At 39.8% G+C, this 15,653-nt stretch overlaps 1 protein-coding gene across 10 annotated transcripts in view; it reads right to left on the reverse strand.

Moving 5' to 3' along the window:
* ATP2C1 (ATPase secretory pathway Ca2+ transporting 1) overlaps window positions 1–14,438 on the reverse strand; it is a 52,922-nt gene extending 38,484 nt beyond the window's left edge. For 5 of the 10 annotated variants that reach the window (XM_052792337.1, XM_052792326.1, XM_052792308.1 and 2 more), the window contains exons 1-2: window positions 14,354–14,438; window positions 13,631–13,781 (exon numbers count right to left, since the gene is read on the reverse strand). In XM_052792337.1, coding sequence (XP_052648297.1) covers window positions 13,631–13,636 — 6 coding nt within the window. In that variant the 5' untranslated portion in view covers window positions 13,637–13,781; window positions 14,354–14,438. Of the gene's footprint in view, window positions 1–9,783; window positions 9,865–13,552; window positions 13,782–13,874; window positions 14,080–14,234 lie in introns of all 10 variants that reach the window. The other 5 variants (XM_052792299.1, XM_052792282.1, XM_052792273.1 and 2 more) reach the window with 5 other exon arrangements.
* Window positions 14,439–15,653: the final 1,215 nt, after the last annotated feature.

Consider the following 15,653-nt stretch of genomic DNA (forward strand, 5'->3'; position numbering starts at 1 on the left):
CAAAATTTCATCATGGGAAGCAATACATCATCATGACCACTCAGTCCTCCATGCAGACAGCTAGCCTTTGGTTAATTTTACCACCACTTTTACCAGCATCCATGAAGCACTTGATGCTCACAAGATTCAGGCCCTAGGAAGAAAGTTTCATTCAGATTCACCTATTCTGCAATTAAGAACACACCCAGTTACAGCTGCTGTTAAGCCTCCACAAACAAATAGTAAGTTAAATCACTTCAATTCTCAGGAAATTGCCACTGGAGAGGATGACTTTTCATACTTTAGAAGGTTATACTTAATTTTCTTTGGATTTTAGCCTTACTTCTGTTTCAGTTTTCTTGGACCATGCTTTTCTAAACCCAGAATTTTGCCACAATCTCCCCTCTTTGATAGAATACCCTACAGAATTACTAGCTCATGTTCTTTTCTTTAAGGTTTCCCATCCTAAGTACTAGCTTTTGATTTTTATTGAAAAGAGATACCACATTCATGGTATTAGCTACTAAACATCAGTTCAGGGCTGAAAACCATTAACCCTAAGTGCTGTTTCAAAACAAACCCACAAATTACTTTGACCAAGATGACTCCACATTCTCAACAAAAATGCTGAGCAACCAAGCTTTCCCAGTAAGAGTAGGTAGAAATGAACTGACAGCCATTACAAATTTTAGTGCTCAGAAAAATCTTTTTCCCTATACCAACTGACACGGCTGCTGAACACAAATAATTCCAAAAAAGGACATGTAACTGATCATTTTCCTAATATTATCAATTAGGACTTCAAAAAGTCTAATAACAAGCTTTTTAAGGATATTTTAAGAAGTTAAATATCCTTAAACAGAAATGTTAAAGTACTCTCAGAGATAAGGCTTTTCCAAATAAGTCTTCACTAGCACAGAAGAATTGTGCAACAACAAAACCTATTTTGACAACCTTCTTGTGACAGACTCAAAAAGCCATTGATTTTGCATGTGTGTTTCATTCATATTATCTCCCACTTTTATGAAGAACACTGTACTGTATGCAGTGGAAAAAAAAAAACCCTACAGAGAAAATCTGGTATAGGATTGGAAAAATAGTCTCAGAAGGTCTTTTTATAGCCATCTCATTTCTCTAGAGCAAAATTACATTATCATAAGACAATTCTAGATGGATCCTCATCTAAATTCTCAAAAACCTCTACAATCTGTGTAGATTAAGCTACACCTGTAGTTCAGAAAAGAACAGTTTCAAATATTTAACACTTGGCCACCAATCAAATTCAATTGCTTAGCCAATCAGAAACTGACCATTGTTCCCTTCATCACTACCTTCCAAAATACAAAGTGGGTTACACCAACAGATTTAGGTCCAAAAAAAATAGTTGGAAAAAGTGCTTGCTATCTGCTGGAACACAGTAACTATATTCAAGCAAATAATTTTGCCTTTACTATGCATTACTCCCATAAAGCAAGAGAAAGATTACTTATATAATACTGTCAGCAAGTGCTCTACAGCCCTTTGCACTGCTGCCCAGATCTGCACACTGGAGATCTGGGCTTCTGCAACATCTTTTAGTGTATCCAACAAAAGCTATCCCCAAAACCAGTGTTCTATATTAAAGGAGTCAACCCACACACAGTAAGATGCCTTCCCATCCTATGCTGCAATTAATTTTCAAGCATCTATCAGTTGATACCTTAAAACGCTTCAGTATTTCATTGCAGGCCAAGTTTTTATATGGATAATTGGGCTAAGAAATGATACTGGTCTATGCTGCTATATCAGATAGGCAGCATGTACATGACCACTGAAGCTTCTGGAGCTATGACTACAGCTTCCCATTCCCCACCTGCAGCTAACTCTACCAAGGAACAAAGCAGCAGGATTCTAACTAACAAAAATAAATAGCTGCCTCAGGAAGGACTTTTCTTGGACCACTTCCAATGTACATGCCTCCATTTCTAGGCCAAGAAATATGCATCAATCATATGACCATGGAACTGTGACCAAAGTATGTTTATCAAAATAAATACAAATTCATCTAGAAGGCTTACATTACCAGAAATTCAGACTTCCCTTCCGTTTTCTCTAAAGAAAAATCTAGTTAACAGTAATGTGTCACTGTTCTTCCTCATACCCTACAAGAGCCTGCCTACCCTCTTTTTACCATGGGCTCACTGACATTGAGATACTTTTACAATTATTTTTAAGGGGAAATTTTAGCTCTACTTGCTCAGAGAATGCAAATGGCAGGACCTACATTCACTGAGAGCAGTCTAAAAAATTTTCAACACTCATAGCAAAATCTATTTTTAGGCAAACTTGTCACCAAAACACTGTGGCTAATTAGCTAATATAAAGTCCTGTAAATGCTACATGCAGTTACTCAACTGACCTACAAGTGCAAAATACACAGGTGGTATAGAAACAAAACTACAGAGAACACTAAAAGTGAAAAAAACACAGATGTTTACAAAACAACGAAATTTAAGTTGAGGTACTTAAAGAGAAATGCTGATTCTTTCTTTCATAAGTTTCTTCAGAAACCTGAAAGACAGGAACACGTCTGGGTTTAAGCACTCTACTCTTGTTTACCCTACCACACAAGAAGTCTCACTGGCAAACTGCAGGTTAGTACAGCCAGTTCCCAGGAAACACTGTGGCACAACTGGAAATGGAAAAAGATGACCGGAAGCATTAGACTCAGCACACTTTCCAATATTTGCCTCTTAAGCATACCTATCACTTTCTTGTGAATCTTCCCGTCCATCTGAACAGCTGATTAAGTCAGCCTGAATCTACCCCATCAGTCCCTATAAAACTGAACCCCTTTCTAGCCAACTCAAGTACTACAATGACCTTTCAACTTGTTCATAGTGATCAACCTGTAAGACTATTACTGTACAGTTACTGACCCACATCCAGGTATATGCCTCTATCACAGATACCATGCAATTGCTACTGAATCATGCTGTGTCTAATCAATAGTAAAATTAATGAATGTACTCATAATCAATGTGTAATTAATCAATGCGCATTTAATCTTAAGTATATATACAGTACATTGTTTTTTCCACTTGAAATATTACATGCACCTGCTCAGGAACTGCAGCTTTATTGATGAGATAAGGATATTAGAGCATGTTGTCCAAGGGACACTTCAAAGCCCACATTACAGACCCGACTGCTATCAGTGATTGACGAATCTGTACTGTGAACAAAACCACATAAGAGTACTAGTGAACGCAGATGAGATCTATAGTGTGCCATGCCCTGACCAGAGATCTATCCAAAGCCGTATCATCTCAGGGTTCCCAGCATCAGAAAGGACATACGATTTTATACCTTGCTATCACCTTTTCTGAGTTAATAGTGATCTGCCTTGCAAGTGTTTGTGCCTTTCTTTTTGGAATTCCAAAAGAATCAGCACTTCCCTCACCCACTGTAAGAATTAGCTTCCATTTTTTTTATCTACCTTCCCTGCACTAAAAAAAAAAAAAAAAAAAAAAAAGATAGCATTCAACAACATAATAAAAAGGTGTTTCACCAAATACAAAACATATTGAAACTTACAAGCTTGCCATTTTCTGTATGATCAAACTGTATGTGACATACTGAAAGGTTTAGAAAGCTCAGATACTACTAAACATGTTCTTCTCCAGTTCTGTACAATTTGGAGCCAGGATGCTGGGTGTGGAGGGGTAACAACAGATAAATTAACTACTGTAGACATGTGTGCACACAAGTAACATAATAAAATACCAAGCGCTTACCTCTTCTGCACTATCTGGCATCCTGAAAGCACACAGGGCTAGAGATCAACTAGATGTCAATGGGCATAGAGGCCTGAGTCTCCATGTGTGTGCACATGGACTTTGGAAACAGTTCCCACTAGACAAAGACTCTTGGCTGTGAAAGGTATCTTTAAGGAAAAGGCTCTAACCAGAGAGGAAGTAAGCCTCTTTTCTGTCAGTTCCATCAGATATGAAGCATCAGTGCAAAGTCGTCTCCTACTCATTAGGACATGGTGGCTAGAGGTTTTGGAGATCCAGATCTTTAACTATCCTATTGTCCATCTTCAAACTATTTAAATAGGTCATTGCTCAGCATCATGCCTGTGATTCCACAGAGTCACTTTCTAACAACAATCTTAAAAATATCTGTTCCACTAGATGTTTCTGCCATCTTTGCCTCCCCATTTGTCTAGAAGGCAAGGTGCTCCTAGAACCTCAATACAGGTCCCAGTCACAGAAGAGTGACCAAGTGATGACAAGACACAGCAAAAAGCCAAGCATAAAAAAAAAAAAGCATTAGGCACGCTCAATAGTTACAGTAAGTCCTAGACCAAGTGCACATCTAGAAGCAAACCCCAGATGCACAGCAGGATTCCAAAAGTGGAGGCAGGGCAGAGAAGAGCACGCAAAGAGCCCTCAGACCATTCTAGAACAAGCAATACCCAACGTGGTTGTGATTATCATGTAACTTCCGCCATGAAATTCCACCAGATTTTACCAGGAATTTAACCTCCAGAGAAATTCACCAGTTATGCTAACAGAAGAAGCAGGCAGAATTAGCTGAGTGTGGTGGATACAGATTTAATAAAATAAATAAAAATCAGTGCAATCACGTTCACAAACTATAAATGCAGACAAGCTACAAACTTACCTTGATTAAGTAAATTCCATTTTTTAATTTCTTATTCTTGGCTTTTGAACTAATTTATCTTTATTTTAATGATGTGCATAAAATTGCAAGTTATATTCAGGAAGGCTTCATCTATACAGGCTGCACTGATACAGTTGTGTGTACAACATATGTGATTAAATCACGAAGACGGATTAATTCCTGTGTTCTCAACTAGCAATTTCTCTAATGAGCCTCAAAACCCTGTAAATTTAGATATGAAAAATATTTGAATACTGTAACTGACCAATAAACCCCTATAACAGAAGGCTCAGAGGAGATGGGCAAGCATGATATGCCCATGAAGCTCAGGAAATAATGTAAGGTGTGACTAACCACAGCTGTTGCAAAGAGGCTAACTTTACCTCAGCACAATGGGGACTGGAGGGTGGCCTTTGCTTTGGATAAACAACTATATCAGTTGAGTGGATCAACCGGTGGCGTGTTTCTCCCCGATTTCATCAAAAGAATGTGAATGCCTGAGTTAGCCAGACCAGCGTGGGGGGATGCATATGTGGCTCAGCCCAACATATGAACTGAAGAACCGACAAAATTTCAGAGAGCAACAGGCTTGAGCTTGTTTCAACCCATGTATTCCTTTCCGGTGACTGGAGATGCCCAGTGTCATGACAGCGAGCATATTACAGAGACTGGTAATGGGAATCACATTGGTATTACAACTGAACTGTGTATTGCAATTTCTATATTTTGGTATGTGTAACTTACAAAATATACCGAAAACATAGTACAAACATGTCATTCTGCTAAATCAGAAATCCCACATCAAATATCTTCAAATACACACATTTTCTATTAAACATTACACGCTCCATATGTGGATTATCTAAAAGAACCTGGTCAGAGAGTATTATAGTCTGACAAATACCTTTATGGGAAATAATGCTGCTTTCTTAGAGCAAGAAGTGCCAACACTCATTCAACACAAACATCCATGACCAATTTGCAAAAAGGGTATTTTACTATTTTACCACTGCAAACAGCTGTCCCTTCTCACCCCCAAAAGGTTGAGGTCTGCAGACTAATGAGCCACTTGTTTTCTACCAGGCACTGTTTGTTCAGGATAAGAAATACTTTTTGAAGGCTTTGAAGTTACTGTCTACTATCTTCATTTGAATGGACTCCTTTGGAAAAGTGTGGTGATTTTTCATTTCTGGGGAAACAGCTGCAGCAGCCCTGTATTCTAATACTCAAATAAATTTGTTCCCATTCAACAGTATTTTAGTTTAAACATTTTACTAGGAGTCCCCACATCAAAGTAAGCGCACACAGAAAAGTTCTGTCTCTAAAAAAGCAAAAACGAAAGAGAAACACTTAATTTGCATTAATGAGTTATCCTTGCAGACTAATTTCTATCCTGGGAGGTCACATAGTTTCAGACCCTTGCTATTGTGTGTTATTTTGTAAGACTTTACAGAAAAGGGGCGATATTCAACCTAGCACAGACACTACCCGATAACCAAAGAAATATAAAATATAAATACCCAAATTATGAGAACAACCTGCTAAGCCGCCCTGTAAGCCTGAAAAAAACTGCCTTGTATTCAAGTACTATTTCAGCAGTGCTTAGGACTTTCACTATGGCCAACAACCAGCCATAATGCAGAACTGTGCTCCTTGGTACACAACACTTCTGCATTTCTGACCAACTAAGAAACAGAAATCTGAATACTGGCACCAACCATCTTAAATCTCAAGGTCTGCCCAATCTTAAAAGTTGTAAAATATTTAAGAGACCTATCCCAAATACCATCTACTTCAGACAGTGTAATAAAGACTAAGATGTTCCATTTAACATCCAACTTATTAATTCTACAGTAGTCTATAAAGCTCAAGAACTATTTTTACATACTAGAAATATCTTCTAAAAAAACATTTCTCCGAGTAACACATCTTACTCCTTCAGGATGCTTCACCATGTCGTCTTTAATTTAAAAAATAGAAAGGAAAGTAGGACATCTAGTTCAACTGAGGCTACCAGCAATTTTCTGTAATAGTAGCATATTCCATGTGGTTATCTTGCAACCCTTGTGAATGACGACTGCCTGCTCTCTAGCTAGAGAAGGTATTTCACAAAAATGATACCTTAACCTGACTGCAGTGTTGTAGATTGTAGGAGTAACAAAAATCCACCTCACCTTCCTTTAGCTCATTTATGTAGTATACAGTTGAAACTTAAGAATGCCAAACATTCAAACTTCATATTCAGTCACTACAAAACATGAAAAACATTTAGAGTATTTCTGTATACTCTGGAGGATGTACTATGATGAATTTAAAGCCTGGTTGCTGAAAGCCTTGAGGTGGCATCAGAGTTACCAAAAATGCATTGACAAACACATCAGACCAATCTGTATCTCGTTGGGCAAAACATTCAGCTTTGATTCTTCCTGTTAAAAAAACCTCCTTGAACACTGGAAAAGTCTGCTTGAACATTTCATATATTTGTCACTATGTGCTGGGTCTGGCTGAGATGGAGTTAATTCTCCCCATAGCAGCCCTCATAGCACTGTGCTCTGCATCAGTAGCTAGAAAGGTGTTGATAACACACCAGTGTTTTGGCTACTGCTGAGCAGTGTTCCCACAGCATCAAGGCTGTCTCCCCAACATTTTTTGCCCCCCCCTCAATTGCAGGCTGGGGCAGGGCAAGATCTTGGGAGGGGACATAACCAGGACAGCTGACCTAAACTAACCAAACAGATATTCCATACCATATGACGTCAGCTCAGATATCAAAAGCTAAGTAAAGGGAGATGGAAGGGGGGCATTTTTGTCTTCCGGAGCAACCACTACGCGTACTGAAGCCCTGCTTCCCAGGAAGTGGCTAGACATCACCTGCTGATGGGAAGTAGAGAATAATATCATTTGTTTTTCTTTGCTTTCGCGCGCAACCTTGGCTTTCACTTTATTAAACTGTCCTTACCTTGACCCACGAGCCTTTTGTTATATTTTCTCCCCCCTGTACAGCTGAGAAGGGGGAGTGATAGAGAGGCTTTGGTGGGCACCTGGCATCCAGCCAGGGTCAACCCACTACACTTATTAATCAGAAGAACAAAAGATACAGAATCCTAAGCACACACTAAAATGATCAAATCAATCTAGTGCCTTGATAAAAGCAAAGTTTATGTATAATAGCACTGGGTCAGTTCAGAAACCATCACCCAAGGAAGACAGCACCAGTGGCCATATCTTACTTCACTCCAAATAGCATATTCCTCTGCTTAAATCCTGATTCACACGAAGCCTTTTAGAAGTTGAAGGCCAAAAGACTTTGGGTCTAGATATCAGTCATTTGTCTTGCCAAAGAGTTGCTAACTTTCTAGAAGAGAACATTTAAGCTTCGAAATAAGATCATATGGCTCCTCTCCAACAGTCTGCTTCTATCTCATAACACCTTGAAATGTCGAGCTTCTCAAAATGAAGGATGGCACTTGAACAGCAAACAATAATAAAGAATTTTAGCACGCTGTGATATACTACTAATGTATCCACAACAAGTTCAGACTTTAGTTGCCATATAATTGTATTAAGCAAAAATACCAGTAGAAATACTTGCTCAGTATTTTTTGTTAAAATGAAGCTCCAAGACCCAGTCATTGATAATATCCTTGACAGCTATGCAGTCACTTTATAAAGTGACAAAATAAAATTCTACATTAAAAAAAATCCCAAACTTACTGTTTACAACAGTCCTCAGAACCAAGCTAGTGTCAGTGTCAATTTAAATGCAAACATAACTCACTGCATAATTACTCCACTTATGGTAATAAACTTTCTTATAATTAGTATCAAGAAAGCAGCAACACTATTGACCAAGCTTTTTTTGTGAATTACGTATGCAGAAAAAAGTGCTGCAGAAAATTTATGACTTAAAAATATTTTAAAAGCCTTCGTAAAAGACTCTATAGGCTGCATCTGCTAACCCATTATCCATTTTATCCCTTCTAATTGTTTAGAGTAGAACATCTACAAAACAAATAACTAGAAACAGATGCTTGTCCCAAATTTATACCTTAATTATTGTATTTTATTTTCCTTCTCTTCTCTGCATTGTAACTGTATCATTCCTCCTAGCTTCTACAAGCCACACTGCAAATGCCAATTTTATCACCCAGTGTCAGTTAGGTATCACCCGAACTCTTTCACCAACTCAAAAGGAGGCCTCACAACTAAAATCTACTTACTAACTTATTCGACTCCTGCAAAATTCCACCATGGTCTATAGGTGAATTTATATTGAACTGAAGCTATGATTACATAAAGAACTGAGTCAAGATAATGGTCTGCTTACGCTAGTAGGAGGTGGTCTCACTCCTTTGTCCCTCACTGTTTTCTACATTAACTGGACACTCCGTGAGCCCATTCAACTTACTAACTCAACAGAAAGCTGTCCAACAGGGGGCAAGGGGAAAGAAGGGTTTGGGCTAACCTTCTGTCAAAGCTGGCTTGCCAAGCCAGACAAACTCAACAACCATGACAGCCAACACAACACTTACAGCTGGAACACAGCTCAGAGTAGATCTTCTTTCAGCAGTAATGTGACCATTTCATTCAGTCCTATAGAAGAGCATCCCAGGATCACCACATACTTGCCACTCTTCACCAAAAAAGCAAGTAAAAATGTATTTCTCTTATTAGATTAGCTACCCTAAGAATTGTCTGCATTTCCCTTACACTACTGTTTTTCCTGACTCACTAAGAGGAGATTTTGCCATAGACTCTCCACACAAAGCTAGCAAAATAACTAAACATACATTCTGTGACATCTGGACTCAAGTAGACTCCATGTTAAACCACTTCTACATTATTATAGATTATCATTTCTGATTTATCTGCATGGTAAAAAAAAAAAGGGGTAAAGGAAAGACTGAAACTATATAACGCTCCATCAACCAGTCAAACAACAGATTAAAAGATAACACTGACTGTTCAATTAAAAAGGAAATCTATGTTTCTAATGCAAGACAAGTGCTATTTTAACTTAGCAGTTATTTAAGTTATCAAAGCACTGTTAATAAGATAGGAAGGTATCTACTAGAACTGGTCTTCAGTGAAGACTCTCCACTTACTAAAAAAAGAAAAAAAAATCTCTTCTCTCACCTTATCCTCCAAGTTAAACAGAAGAGATGTGACTTTTTCACCAACATAAGTGTAAAGAATTGGGTTCTAATTTTCTGCAAGCTGCAGATGGTAAGAAACAGTAATCAATGAATATCAAAATTCTTGTTTCACCTATCAAGTTTATTAAGAAATCATCTACACGTCAAAAGGACCATGAACTGCTGTGATAACACCAACTCCATTTCAGAATTTCTAACATTTTCCATGACAAATTTCATTCTGATTGTTTTGGATATTACTTTCATGAACAAATGATGATGCCACTCTGGAACAATTTAAACTGTTTCCAAGTCACTGCTGCCATAGGCATCCCTTCCCCCTCTGCTGTCAGTTGCATGTACACATACTCCACCCCTTCATCAGTACTTACAGCTGCCTAATCCATCATGAGCTAGTCCAGGGTGCTAACTCACTGCCCCCAAAAACCAAGTTCTATTCACTGATCTTCAATCTGTTAGTTTCGCAACTAAGCCCATTTTCACCATTTAAGAAAAACACCCATGAAAATAATTAGAAAATTCAACTGCACTTCAAGCACACGACAAACAAAAACAATTCACTTCACCTAATCCTGAGATGACAAGAACTAAAGCATCTTTTTTCAAAGAAAAAACAAATTATTGACTTATATCTCACTATTCATCCAATTATCAAAATTATCCTGAAATTACTACTGACAGACTATAGGCTGAAGTTAACAGTCATCTTTGAAGATTAGCTGAAATTAACTAGGACTCAAAACAATGGAGATTAAGGAGGATTTCAGAATCACCACATGATGTTTTTATTACTTACAGTGAGTCTGGTCTGAGTTTTTGTACCAACCTTCTACACAATTTGGTTTACAGGTGAGAAAATGTTACTCTGACCTCTTCTGTTAGGCACTTAATGATCTGAAAACAAATGCTGCAGAAGGCCTTGGTAACAAAACAGTACTCCTATTTAACAATTTGTATTTGTAATCATAGTCTGACCTCAGAGCTGAGAGGCTCAAAGTTGATGTAACCTAAACTGTATTCTTTATTTTTCTACTGAAAGGCAGTCTTCTACAAGACAATCCTCAGTAGGACAAAGACCCTGTCACAATCTAAAAGATGGTGATAAAAGAAAGAAAAAAAAAAAAATTCAGCCTACGACTACAGAAAATTACTTCAAAACAGCCCAAAGACATCAATGGAGAGGTCCAAAAATTACAAAGCCTAGTTTGCACTCAGAGTTCTGTTTTGTCTATGCAAGTTCTCTTGACTGCCTACAGTTTAGGAAAAAGCTCTGTTTATGGAAATAAGTCACAAAATTCTATCTTTTCAAACACAAATACAAACATTATTCCTCTAAGTCATAGTTATATTGAGCTAAGCAGAAGTCTTCCGGTGATGGGAAATTCTCTCTTCCCCATTACCAAGAGATACATGAATATTTGCGGAAGTTTAGTCATCCCAACACGAGACAGGAACCACAAAGCCTTGGGACAAAACATTAACTAGCTTAGAGTAAACATACTGAATTAACACAGGAAAATATCAGTTTTCCAAACCATCGTATCACTTCCTAATCTTGAATATTCATCCAAATACAGGGGAAAAAAATCTGCCATCTGTTGCTCAATATCGAAACTAAAGAAACCTTTCAAACACAAACTTGCAAAACAAAAAAAAAAGTTTCAAGTTCGAATAACTGCAATCTTTGTTCTACAAGATTACAAAGATTCTTCAACTGTCTCCTGAAGAAAGTACATTAAGGATCCTCTCAAGAGTGCTGAAAAGTTCCAGTATGAAAGCTGCTAGTGTCTAGCTGTCTCAAAATGTCAAACGGATAGAAAAAAGAAGGGCTCAGAGGCACCAAGAACACCAAAACAGACAGTAGTAGATATATGTGCCTGTTTGGAGACTCAATTATGAGACTGACGGCGGCAGGGGAGGGGAGTGGAAAGAGTGGAAACGAAAAAAATGTTAAGAGAACCAACTCAGTCTTTTTATTCATACTGAAGTTTAGCTTTCCTCCTACCCACAGGAGCCTACTCCATTTTGAAAGCCCTCAATAAACCATAGCATTTATTTCTGCCTTTGAAAGATGCATCTGATCATCTTTTATTTTTCCCCTAGATAGAGCTTTTTTTATGCTACTTCTATCATACAAATATTACTAATTTTTAAACATAATTTATATGTTCCATAAGAAACTTAAGAAATGCCATCTTTGTGCTACCAGCATTCAGAAAAATTAGAATGGGCCACACTATCACATGCAACTTGATTATAAACTACATCTGTGATACACTGTTTATTTGGTAACAGAACTAAAAGGCATTAATAGTCTTCCTGCCATTTTGGTTTTGGCACACAAATGTCATACAGCTGCTTTTTCTCCCCCCTCTAAGTGTATTTCTATACAATGGTGTTATGTCCACTTTGCTTCCCCCACCCCCAGTACTGCCCATTCAAAAACCTTTTACTTGCAACACAGTGACTGAAATATAAAGGCATTGACACTACTTCTGTCAGCTACCTAGCCTCACAAAACAGAGATCAATCTTCTAGAGATGCTCCCCCACACTCCAAAATTCCTTCTACCTAACAAGTTCTATGCTCTTTATTACAAATATTCAGTTGGAAGACATGATCAATAGAATTAAGAAAATTCTAACATTATTTTAAAGTTAGAAAAGAGTTCTGAAATGCCAGATTATAACAACCTACATAGTTTTCAACATAGGCTGGACTTCACAATTACTATAACTTTCCAGTCATGGAAGACAACCGTATTTCAAAACAGAATATCCAACCACAGAAAATAATTTAGTCTATCCCACAACTCAATCCGGTTCTTTATTCGTGTCAAACTAATAAAAAAGCACCTCTCTTTTCAGAATGGGGTAGGAGGAAAAGGAGCTCTTATGTCTCACGTAACAACCTATAGCAAAGGAAATCCAGAAGCTACCTAAAAAAAAAAAAAAAAAAAAATCCATCTAATATCTTCAAAAAATAATGATGACATAAGGGGGGGGAAGAGGAGGGAATCAACACTTCTCTTCTTACATATATAATAATAAAAATTATACATTTCAGAGATTTTCAACATGCAGAGTCAAACAGAAAGAAAAAAAAAAAACAACAACAAAAAAACCCCAATGAAGCTCACAGTCACCATCACCAGTGCAAAGTGGCCTTCAAGTTGCCTAGAGCATAAACTGAAGACCAACATGGAAAAACTGAAATAACTCCCTGGATTAAGTAATTTCCAAACTAGACAAGAAAGAGAAAGCATAATAGTGCAAGTTCTTTCAGTACATAGAGTTTACAACTTCATACCAGATCTTTCAAGAGGAAGAACTCAAAACTTAAGTGCCAAGACAGCAAAGTTAAGTCATTTTTAAGAACACAAAGTATGCACAAAAATATTTCAACACAAAATGCAATTAACGCTTCTCAATTTCACACTGAAAGATAAAATTTAACAAAATCATACAATCCAAGCAAATACCAAGCAACTAATGCTCAGAAGCCCCTATCTAAATAGATTTCTATTCCAAACACATAGAGCACTAAAACATGCAACAGATGTTTTGAATATCTGTCAAGAGAGAATAAAATCTGTCTGATAATTAGTTCAACAAGCAGTCGTACAAATAAAGAAAAAAGATGGTCCTACAATTCTTAATCCACAAAATGCAGATCAAAACTCCTACTATGATATTAATATACAAGAGCAACCCTGCAAACCCCTGGAACGGTAAAACATACACACGCACCAGTAGGAGTCGTCACCAAATTGCATGCAAAAATCCTCTTAGCTCCAATGAAGTCAGTGACTCTGATGAGACCTTTACCTTCATTTTCCATCGAAACTGTACTTGAGTCGATAGTTACAAAAGTCTTTAGCAACAGCAGCACTGGAGCAGGAGCTGAAAGGTGAAGAGACAGATGCCCCAAGATCCCAGGCAATCACACTGCTCCCTTGGCCCCCACCTGCAGCAACATCTGCAAGAGAAACTAGCGCTAAAGAAAAAAAAAAAACCAAACAAACCCAAAAAACCCCACACACAATAGCCGAACCCCACAGGTTTCCACCACCTTTCCACTCACGCCAGCGCGGAGCAGCACACGCACACGGGGAGCCCGCAGAGCTGTCAGAGGCCACCAAGAATGAAAATTAGTTGCCCAGCAGCTACAGGAACGCAGAGCAGCAGCGCCGCCGCCGCCTTCCCCTCGCCACAAGCGCCTCGAACAGACTCGTCCCATCCGGGGAGGGGCTCCGCACGGAATGAACGCCCCGCACCTAAAAATAAACCCTCACCCCAATTAATCCCCTCGCCGCCCTGCCCGCATCCCGTCTCCTCAGCGCCAGGCGGAAGGGGAGCAGCAAGGAAAGCGGCGGCTCCCTGAAGCGCGGCGGCCCCGGCTCCCTCAGCCGCCCCGGCCCCGCCCGCTCACCCTGTGGCGCACGCCGCCGCGGGAAGCGGGGCGGTGGTGGCGTGGAGGGGGAGAGAGGCGCAAGCAGCAGCTCCCTAACCGCTGCCGCCTCGTCCCTGCCGCCTCGCCGCGCCTCTCACCTCCGTGGCTCAGGGCAGCAACGCCGGCAGCACAGCCGCATCCCCGCTCCGCTCACTTCCGCGGGCGACGGGGGGGAGGTGAGAGGCAGCGGACGGGGCGGGGAGAGGCAGCGGAAGGGCGGGCTGATTCCCTCCCTCCCCCTCATCGCGCGCACAGGCGCCTGCGCCCCAACAGTGGGACGCCTGCTGATAGCAGGGTCCGCCTCTCTGTCCCCCCAGCTGACGCTGGTCGCGCGGGCGTATCGGCCTTCAGCAACGGCCCGGGGCGAGCTTTGCCGGCTGCCGGGGCCCCGCCCCAGCGCAGCGAGCCACGAAAATAAACGCGTTTAAACGCTCTAGACGCTCCTGGAAATTCTGGAGGAGCCCCCGGCGTGGAGGCCTACGCCGCCGGTGCCCACCCCCGCGGCGAGGTCTCCTCACCTTCCTGCCCGGGCAGAAAAAGCACGTTACCATGAGGAAGATGGAGCCGCGAGCAGCATTGGGCAGTCGGAGAAGTCATTGGCCCTGTTGAAAATATTTTGATAAAGAAATTAAAATCCAATTATATATATAAGAGTTTGGTTTGATTAAGAAGTAGAAAATTGTGAAGCATAATGTATAGCAGTGTTAAGTTTGAAATGTAGTCATAGAAACTTTAGGAACTGTGTTATGTGTGACCATAGGAACCTTAGTAGTGTTAAGTTTGAAATGTAGTCATAGAAACTTTAGGAACTGTGTTATGTGTGACCATAGGAACCTTAGTATTGTTAAGTTTGAAATAAGCAAACCATAGAAACCTCACCAGGAAGATACTGGTCTTTCTATGTTTTGTTTCAAAAACTAAGGAAACCGTCATGGACACCAGTTCGCTGCTTGGAAACCCCCTTATCGAGGATTCCAATCAGTAGAGTTAAGTGAAATTGACCAATGATTGTTTTAACATAAGAATATTAATAAGGTGGTATGATTAAAAGACCAATCATTGAAAAGGAATTAACATTTTGTTTGGAAATCTAGTGAATATGTATAACAGGTGTGTATTTAACTGTATTGTTAGACAAGACAGGTGCACACGATAGGTGGAGCGATCCCCCGTGTGCCCAGCGCTGCAATAAAGGAGTGCCTGCTTCTTAACTTCTCATTGCTGTTAAGGAGTTTTATTCCGGATTTCGGCAACAGCCCTGCCGGCCTCTGTGCCAGGACTGGGAGCGAAAGGCGGCCCTCCGGGCCTGCGCCCTGGACTGGTTGTGGGAAAACAATCCTGTAACGGCCACGTGCTTCAGAGGTCGTCTTTGCTGCAGTCCATGCTGTGTGTCTCCGA

This window comes from Harpia harpyja, chromosome 1 (assembly GCF_026419915.1).
Source record: "Harpia harpyja isolate bHarHar1 chromosome 1, bHarHar1 primary haplotype, whole genome shotgun sequence".
Lineage (NCBI taxonomy): Eukaryota > Metazoa > Chordata > Aves > Accipitriformes > Accipitridae > Harpia > Harpia harpyja.